The sequence below is a fragment of the Populus alba genome, chromosome 9 (genome assembly GCF_005239225.2).
Source record: "Populus alba chromosome 9, ASM523922v2, whole genome shotgun sequence".
NCBI lineage: Eukaryota > Viridiplantae > Streptophyta > Magnoliopsida > Malpighiales > Salicaceae > Populus > Populus alba.
In genome coordinates this window covers 5,084,486-5,094,394 of record NC_133292.1, presented here as the reverse complement: position 1 = coordinate 5,094,394, position 9,909 = coordinate 5,084,486, and the positions used below count along the sequence as shown (strand labels likewise).

The following is a 9,909-nucleotide window of genomic DNA, read 5'->3' as shown; positions in this document are numbered from 1 at the left end:
ATATCATTTTAATATATTTCAATATAAAAAATATTTTAAAAAATAATTATAACTACACTCCTAAATAAACAATAAGAATAACCATTGTCTGCCTCCTCTTTTATGATTTTGAGAATAACCAAAATCGCAAACATTTGATTATGAATTCCACGTTACTTTAATCATAAACATTGATTATCTATTCTTTTATTCTTGCCCTTTCACATGTTTTTCAAAATATTTTTTTTTAAATGACTTTACACTTGAAAAAAATTAATAAATTGATGTCATTGTTTATTTTTTATATTTTAAATCAAGTTTAAATATGTTTTAAAAATATTAAACTGGTTTTTTAGTGTTTTTTTTTTTTATGGGTTTCATGTATTTGTGTCATAATATATTTTAAAAAATTTGATATCTTTTAATCTAAAATTACTTTTAAAAAATATCTTATAGCGAAATATCAACACACAAGTAAAAACCCATTTAAAGATACTATTCTTGCCACATCTAGTGCTTTGGATTAACAATATTTATGGGACCATTAAAGTTGGCAACAACCCAAAGATAATAATTTATTTTTTAAAATTTTTTTAAAATAATTTTTAAATTGAAAAAAATATTAAATTTTGATGTTACTGTTTATTTTTTTTATTTGAAAATGAATTTAAATGTATTTTAAAATTATTTTTAACTTGAAAAGTATTAAATTAATATTCTTTAATGTTTTTTAATAAATTTCATATGCCAATATTAAAAACAAAAAAAAACCATGTTAATATATTTAAAAAATATTTTTTTTTTTTTTGAAGAGTAAAGACACACTAAAGGTAATATATTTAAGAAAAAAGACTTTTGAAAAGTAAAGACACACTAAAGGTAATATATTTAGACAAATTTAATTTTTTTTTTTGGTGAAAGATTAATATTTTTTGTATATTTTAAATCGTTTTGATACGCTGATCTTAAAAATAATTTTTAAAAAATAAAAAAAATTATTTTATTATATTTCATAATAAAAACACTTTAAAAAACAATTACAATAATATTTTTAAATAAATAAATAAATAACATTTTTGAAAAGAAAAGACACACTAAAGGTAAAGATAAAGGCCATTGAAAGATAATGAAAGTATTGTGGCATGTTGCTGCTGCCACATCTAGTGCTTCAGAATAACAATATTGATGGGACCATTACAATTGGCAACAACCCACAGGATGTTGATTTGAGAGAAGCAGATCTCCACAACGTGGCCGTCTCTTTCCGCCGACAGCTTCAAAGAAAGAACAAAGCTGGACCAGTTATCTTACACTACACGGATCAAGGACGAACCTTGGATTGCAGGAGCACAAGTTTTCAACCTAGGAAAACTCGAACTGCATTTTTGATGATCCAGTGTTCAAAGTTCCAAACTTTAACATCAACCGATGACCCAAAATTGGAAAATCGTCCTGCCGGAGACAAGAAAGATGGCCTCACATGCTATACAGAAAGAGACCACCCAACAAGTACAGTATATAGAAACTTTCACCGGTAGGTTTTATTACTTTACGGGCACTAACAGCTTTTATTTGGATTGCTCTTCTGATATCAGGACAAATGAGAAACAACAGGCGCTCAGTTGTAAAGAGATATCTATGCTAGCCGATTTATTGGATTTCAACAAAAGAACAACGTGAAGGGGAAGAGCAGTTCCATGCCCCAGCCATTTCATGGTTTTCCCTCAACTGTTTGAATTGGTTCTTCATACACAGAGTTAACCAATAATTTAGCCTGCACCGTGTAATGTGGAATAGGAGTCTTCTCCGTCTCCTTGGGAGAATTTGATGGAGTCCATGGACGAGCTTGACTGGAACATGGGGGTATTAATTTTGCTGAACCAAGGGAAGCTTGGAACTGTTCATGCCCAGCTGGCTTCAAGAACTCCAGCTCATTATCACTTCTCTCACAATGCAGATACTGCATTTTCCTTGTCTGCACCTCATCCTTCACTCTCTAGAAAGAGAAAACAGAAGGAAATAAAAATCCTCAACAAAACATACCCAGCTTATTGCAAACAGAGATCGAAGATATGGCAGAATAGTGGTGAAAGATCATGCAATTCATTTTGTAGCATTGAAAATATTTTCCTACTGTGGTTCTTTCATTTCAAGTGAGGGGGGATTGTTGTGGACAGGAAGAGGGCCGCTACCATGCAAAAATTTCTGCGATACCCCACACTATCTCTGCCTTCCCAAAATTTAGAAAATTAATTGCCGTGGTTTCTGATCCAAAACATCCACCCTCTTTAGAAAGCTATAAGCTTAACTGCTAGTAAAAAAGTTCAAAAGAAGCAGATTCCTAGAAACCAACCACGTCTGTCATGCATATTGGGAAGGAGTCCTGTCATAATCACAAAATTTCATGTATACTTGAAAGAACAACCATTTCATTTCAAAAGCAAATAACATAAAGAGCAGAAGAAATGCTCTTAACTAAGATTCCAATGGTCAAGCAGGAATGAAGTCTAAGAATACTGTAGTAACATGCCTGATGAGACTGTTACTTTCTTTTAGAGACTGGTTCTAGATTATTACTGGCAAATTATTAGAATCATTGTCTTTATGCCAAAAACTGCTACTACTGTTAATCTACTCATCTTTCAATAGGTGCATAACAAATCTTCGAATCAATTAGATTACAATAATCAACTTGTATGGAAGCCAAATTATCACCATACGCTAAAATGTCATAACACAAAATCAAACACAAAAAGTGTCTGATTCTCTAGCATTCTGATTAACCATCATCTTTCAAGTAACTTGATGATCTACCCAAGAAGAACCAAGTTCGTGCATTGCATCGTGTATTTAAAAAAAAGCTATCATCCCTCTTGCACACACCTCGACTAATCTCATTGACCCTGAAGTTAACGACCATATATGCCTCCAGTGGCCCCGAGAGGACTCGAACTCGTGACCATTGGGGAGCAAACCCAATGCTTCACCAGTTGAACTACCCTTCAAGGTTCCATATCTACAATCTATTGATACTAAAAGTGATGGCTTCAGTCTGCAGTCTGCCCTACTGAATTATATGGAATTTGGGGTCCAGCTATAAGCTAAGATTCTTATAAAACTTTTGAAAGAACCCACATTTATTCTCTGCAAAAGATTTCAAAGGCAATGATTTCTCAACAAAAAGATAGCTGTTCACAAATTCCCTCTCCAGCATTATGCAGCCAATGCTCGTTCCGAAATTTCACACCGTAATTACATTTAACAATTCAATAGCGACTTATCCCACTCATTTATGATATTCAAAAGTGATTTTTGTTTCCTACTTTCTCATAACAATATCAAACAACTTCCAATTAAAAGATATATTCCACAACAAAGCAAATGCATCAAACCGCAACTAGAGCATCAAAATAAACTCCCATAGCAACAAAAAGAGTAAAAAAGTTAGGAAACAAACCTGCAACAATCTCGAATCAAACTTAGGCAATCCAATTTGTTCAACAGTGAGAGAACCAAACAAGTTCCCCAACAAAGCAGCATCAGGCACAGCCAAACCTTGAACCAACCCCGCCACAAACCCGCCTAAAAAACTATCCCCTGCACCGGTCGGATCCTCTTGATTCGCCGAAAAGGGTGAAATCCTCAACTCCCCGTCTTTCCAATACACTTTACAACCATCTTTCCCAGTGGTCACCACCACACAACACCACTTCCTCACCTCCTCCACATCCATAAACACCGCCTCCTCCGATGACGCCTTCAAAACCCCAATTCGCGGCAACATCGAATAAAATCCCGTCTCCTCTAACTTTACAAGCTTAACAGTACCATCAACACTATCAAACACCCGGATTAATGCTTGAATATCAACAAAAACAGAATCACAAATGTCAATCATCCTCTCAAGCGTCTCCGGAAGTATTTCCCCGCCAACACCAACTGCCATTCCGAAATTAGACCTCACATCAGGAAGATCCGATGGCCGAATCGGGTCACAAGCACAGACCCGTTTCAAGACCCGATCTTGATGACCATTCCCATGAATACCTAGATCAAAATAAGCATGAAAAACAGTAGTTTTTGAAGTGGGTATGACAATTGGGGTATAATCAACCGGGTATTTAAAATCTTCCCCAACTTTTGAAACTAAATTACAAGGAATCGACATTCCATTGACAACATTGGAAATGAAAGAGGCTGCACCACCAAGTGATTCGGCTTTGACGGTGTCGTCTTGGATCAAAACATCGTGGCAGTAATTGCCCACAATCAAAACACGGGTTTGCTGCTGTTGGGGTTTGTGGGCTGCTGCTGCTGTTGTAACCATTGTCGTGAAGTTGATGTAATAGTTGATGGTCTGCAGGTCATAAGTGAGAGAGAGCTAAACTAGGAACGATCATGAGAAATGAAGGAGTGATACAAAAATGGGGTGTTTTGGTTATGTGTCGAAAGAAAACGGACGCGCGCCAAACATAGAGAGAGAGTTTGTGTGGCTTTTCCTCCAATTCCAATGTAATTTAAGAAGAGAGATATCGCTGTCTGTTTATTTTGGTGAGAGGCGAGGATGGAACTCTTTGTCTTGGAGCGCTCAAATATTGAATGATATTGATACAGGGTAGATGATGATGGTGTTATTATTAAATTCTAGTGGGATATTGAGAATTGTGTTCACTCTCGATAAAATTTTCCTCCTCTATATTTTTTATTTTATTTTATTTTTCTCTTTAATGGGGGTGTTAGGAATCTTGATTATATCTTGAAATTTTTTTATTTTTTTAAGTTTTAAATTAATTTTTTTATATTTTTTTTATTATTTTGATCTTCTAATATAAAAATTATTTTTATATATTTATAAATAAAAATAATTTTTATCACACTCAAGCAACAATAAAACTACTATCTAATAAATTTTATTAATGTTTTTATGTATATACCATAATAATGTAATAATATAAAAGACACATATTTACAAGTTTGTGTCTCGTATAAGTTTTTAAGTTTGTTTTGTGATTTAGAAAGTGCTAGTACATTAGATAAAGAGTATAAATTATTTAATATATTTTTGGACAGTATAAAAATTATTATTTATTATGTATAAGACAAATGTTTTGATTCCATAAAAAAGAATAGAATAAGATTGATCAATTCTATACAACTACAAAACATAACATGGGTTATATTTTTTTTTTATTTCTTCATTTCTCTCTTTGTTGCGGGAAAGAAGAGAGAGAAAACCATTTTAAGATAAAACACTATACCTAAAAGAAATCTAGGGTATCTTCTTTTCTACATGCAAACCAGAATCCACCGCAAGTAAATCAACGTACACTTTCTTCTTCTTTTCTCCCAATTTATTTGGTAAAAGCCGTAATTGATTTGGCTTCCGAGTTCTTGATTTAGGGGTTTTTTTATTTAACGGACACCTTTTTTTTCCTTTCTATCTTGATTAAAAAAACGACACCAATTGTTTTTTTTGTCTTTAGGCTTGATTTGACATGATTGGAATGGTTCCATCTCTTTGCACTTATCCATATTGTTGCTGAGAGTTTAGTTATTGTGGGATAAGTTTTTATGGGTTTTTTCTCTAAATATTATAATACGATAACTTGTATAAAAATATTGTATTAATAACTTATGATAAAATAAATTTATATATAAAAATAATCACATAAAAAAATATTTTAGATGAAGAACAATTTTTAATCAAAAATTAAATTTAAAGACAAGTTTTTTTTAACTTTGAGAGTATTATGCATAAATGTTTTTTACGAAAATATATATATTTTTTTAGTTGTTGTCATAAATGAATAAAATTAAATATTTTTATTGTTTCTACATATATAATATTTTTTTTGTTTTTAAAGATTTTGACTTGAATTAAATTTTTTATCCTTCACTCTCATATACATCAAAATGTTTTTAAGAAACCCACGATAGACGGATGGAGTAAATCTCTTTAATTAATGTAGTATTACCTTTAGTAAACTATTAAACTTGGGACCTAAATCCCACATTAAGATCTTGATCATGGGGACCTAATTATAATAAACTTGGGACCTAATAATAACAACTTTCATCTATTACTGTGTCCTAGCTTTTAACCATGGCAGCAAAGAAAACAGAAGGAACGCAAAAGGTGGAATTGAAGAGAATTTTTTTTTTTTTTTTAAATTTACGTGAGTGTCCGAGCCAGCTTGCGCGCACCACGACTAATTCCACGGATCACTGAACATCCTGCAAATCCAGTGAGCATGTAAGACACCGCAGGGGTGACAGGCGAGTACAGTGAGGTTTGAACCCAGGATGCAGAGGAAGGGAACAAGTTCCTTCAACCGCTGGCTCAATACCTCAAGTGCCGGAATTGAAGAGAATTGATAATGAAGATGATAGATTAATCACCTTCTCAAAGCGTAGATCTGGGATTTACAAGAAAGCAAGCGAATTGGTTGTTTTAACGGGGGCAGAAATTACAGTGATAGTATTTTCACCATCAGTCAAGCCTCTCTCTTTTGGCCAACCTTCGGTTGAATCAGTTATTAATCGTTTTCTTGAAGATCCATCAAGCATGGATAACACTTGCCATCTTGTGGAGGCTCACCGGAGGATGAGGATTGAAGAACTGGCCAGAAAATGTGACGAAATGCTACGTCAATTGGATGAGAAGAAGGAAACAAGCCACCGATCAAAAGGCAAAATAAAAGAAAATGATCGCAGGGGCTGGTGGGATGCCCCCATTGAAGAGCTTGACATCAACGCTCTTATTAGAGTATGTTTGAAACGTGGTTTTTTTTAAAAAAATTTAAATTATATTTTTTTATATTGTTTTTATATGTTTGATATTTAAAAATAATTTTAAAAAAATTACAAAAAATTATTTTGATATATTTCTAAGCAAAATATATGTTAAACTGCTATCATTACTGCAATCTCAATCACAAAACAAGTTTGAAAGATTACAAATAACATGCACAATAAAATAGTAAAGAAGAATGCGCTCATAATTTTTTTTTAAAATAAAAAATATTTTTTTATTCTATATTTTTAATTAAAAATACTTTAAACACCCGATAAAAAAATTCCAAATCTATCAAGTCTTGTTTCTTTACTTCCAATTTTTTATCTTGTATGCCTAACATATGAATTCATTTACATTAATACACACACAGGCACTAACACCGTGCGTCTGTTTATAGGTGGATTTATTAAATAATCTTTTGTTATCCTTTTATTAATATGTAAAAAACTGCCTAACTTTTTTTTTTTTTTATGAATTCACAAAAAAAACTATGAAATCTCATATATAGAAGGTTAAATACACCATCATAGAAAAATTATTTAGGATATGGTACACTTTCTTGTTGGACGATACAAAGACTGTAATGATCATGTTAGTATTAGATTGTTATTGATTCGCTCATATATATATATATATATATATATATATCTTGAAATTCAAGAGGTCGTGTAATTTTTTATTTTTTTTGAAGAACTAGAGTTGAAAAAGGAAAATTGGAATTTCCTATTTAGATGCAAGATTTCTCAATTTAAACTAGTTTTTCAGTTTTAAAATTTTTTTACCAAGTTTGGAAAATACATTTTTAAGGTTCTCCGTGTTTTTGCTTTATAAATTGTCCATTGTTTTTCAAATGAAGAAAATTCATGAATTATAAATTTATTTCTTTTATATACAAGAACTTTTAGTAACAATGTTCTTTTTTTCTTATGTTCAATAGGTGCCATAAATTTAGTTTTTATTATAAATCTAATATAAAGATATTCTTTTTTTAGTTAACAAGATGAGTCTTTAATGATAATTTAATTTTTACATGCATATTTTATTAGTTTCACGTATTTAATTTTTATTATATGTCTAATATAAATATTTTTTTATCTAACAATTTAATTTTTTCATGATAATTTTTAATTTAAATGTACAAAAGGATTTTTGAAGAGGATTTGACTAGATTATCCAATTCATGTAAATATTTTAAAATTGATATTATACAATTAGATAATCATGAATACAAAATATTAAAATGAATATTGTAAATTATGGTTTTATTTCCTATGAAAGATAGTTGTAATCTTGATGTATATTTTTTTAAAAAAAATTAATTGAACATATTTTTTCAATTTTCTATAAAAAAACTTAAAAAGAAAAAAAAACCCATAAATGAAAAAGGAAAATAGTTTTTTTAGTGAACATGCAAATCTTCCAAATTGATCTTTAAACCAAACATTTCCATCTTATCATCTTGCCTGCATTTGTTTTTCAAAAGTAATCCAGTTAGTTAGGATGCAATACGAATTCGAAGGTTAAGATACAACATCATAGAAAAAAAATATTTAGGATGTACTTCACTTTCTTTATGAACAATACAAAGACTATAATGATCATGCTAGTGTTAGATTGTTATTGATGTGCTCGTAATTTACTAAAATATAAAATATCCTTGAAATTCAAGAGGTTGTGTAATATTCTATTTTTGAAAAAGTAGAGTTAAAAAGAAAACTATAATTTCCTATTTAAATTCAAAATTATTAATTTAAAAAATTAATTTTTTAGTTTTAATTTTTTTTAATGGGTTTGGAAAATATATTTATGAGGATATTTACAGTTTTTCCTTGCAAATTTTTCATTGTGTTTAAAATGAAGAAAATTCATGAACAATACAATTTTCTCTCTCTTATATATAAGCACCATTTATTAATGTAAAAGGTTAAAATTATTATTTAATTTTTTTATATTTAGTTAGTGCCATAAATCTATTTTTTTTAATTATAAATCTAATATAATTTCATTTGTAGTTGACATTATTAGTTTTCATTGATAATTTAATTCTTACAATTTTAGTAGTATCATAAATTTGATTTTTATTATATATCTGATATAAAACTTTTTTAATTTAATAATATAACTTTTTCATGAAAATTTTTAATTTGAATGATATAAAATTCATATTTTCCTAAAAGACGCAATTTCCTTTCCCTAGGTAAATGAGAAGAGTGAATGCCATGTGCCTAAAAAAAACTAACACGTCCGTGCTCAGCCATCTTCTGGTTGTCGATACGAAAGAGGGGGGCACCACTGACATTAGGCCAAGACCATGGCGCCAAAACACTTGGTTTATATCATGTTTTTTTTTTTAAAAAAAATTATATTTTTAAGAAGGATTAATTTTTTTTTATGATTTTATATTTTTTTGATATGCTAATATTAATAATAAATTAAAAAAAAATATATATATATATATATATATATTTTTAATACATTTCAAAATACAAAACATTTTAAAAAATAATTATTACTGTAATATTAAATAATCTCTTAACAAGCAAGAAAAGGAAATAGGCTAATCCAAAGAACATATAAAAGGAAAATGATGGTGTCATAAAAGGTGCATATACACACACCACCACTCACACACTCATTTTCATTGTTTTTTAAACACTTTATCAAAGTAGTCAATCGGCTCCAAAATTATTTATAGTGAGCTTTTTTTAATGCATCTAGAAATAATTTACTTCTTTTATTAAATAAAAAAGGTAATTAGAATTTAATATAAAAATCATACACGATATATAATATTAAAGGTGTTAGATAAGTGTTATGATATTTATAGTCCATGATGTGGACTATTCTGAAATACAAACCCATAAAAATTAATAATACAAACTCAACACTTTAATATTTATAATATTCACAGGAAAATTAGTTTAACTAGGTCTATCTAACCCACTTGAATCCCAAAAATAATTTAAATAAATTAGATTTATAATGTATAAAATATTATAAATCTTCTACAAGAACCATTCTTCAAGGATGTCCTACATGCATGCTTTCAATAGATAGAGAAGGATATCCCACGTGTCAAACATGAACATTTCAACCACGTTATTCCGCGATGCCTTTCGAGTTTTAACGGTTGC

The 9,909-nt window shown here is 29.9% G+C and overlaps 1 protein-coding gene across 1 annotated transcript; it reads right to left on the bottom strand.

The window, feature by feature from the left end:
* Positions 1-1,074: 1,074 nt before the first annotated feature.
* LOC118035195 (inositol 3-kinase) lies at positions 1,075-4,571 on the bottom strand. Its single transcript, XM_035040711.2, has 2 exons — positions 3,437-4,571; positions 1,075-1,975 (listed from the first exon to the last, which is right to left on the bottom strand). Exons 1-2 carry the CDS (start codon positions 4,304-4,306, stop codon positions 1,691-1,693), a joined length of 1,155 nt encoding a protein of 384 aa, XP_034896602.1. The 5' UTR covers positions 4,307-4,571; the 3' UTR covers positions 1,075-1,690.
* Positions 4,572-9,909: the final 5,338 nt, after the last annotated feature.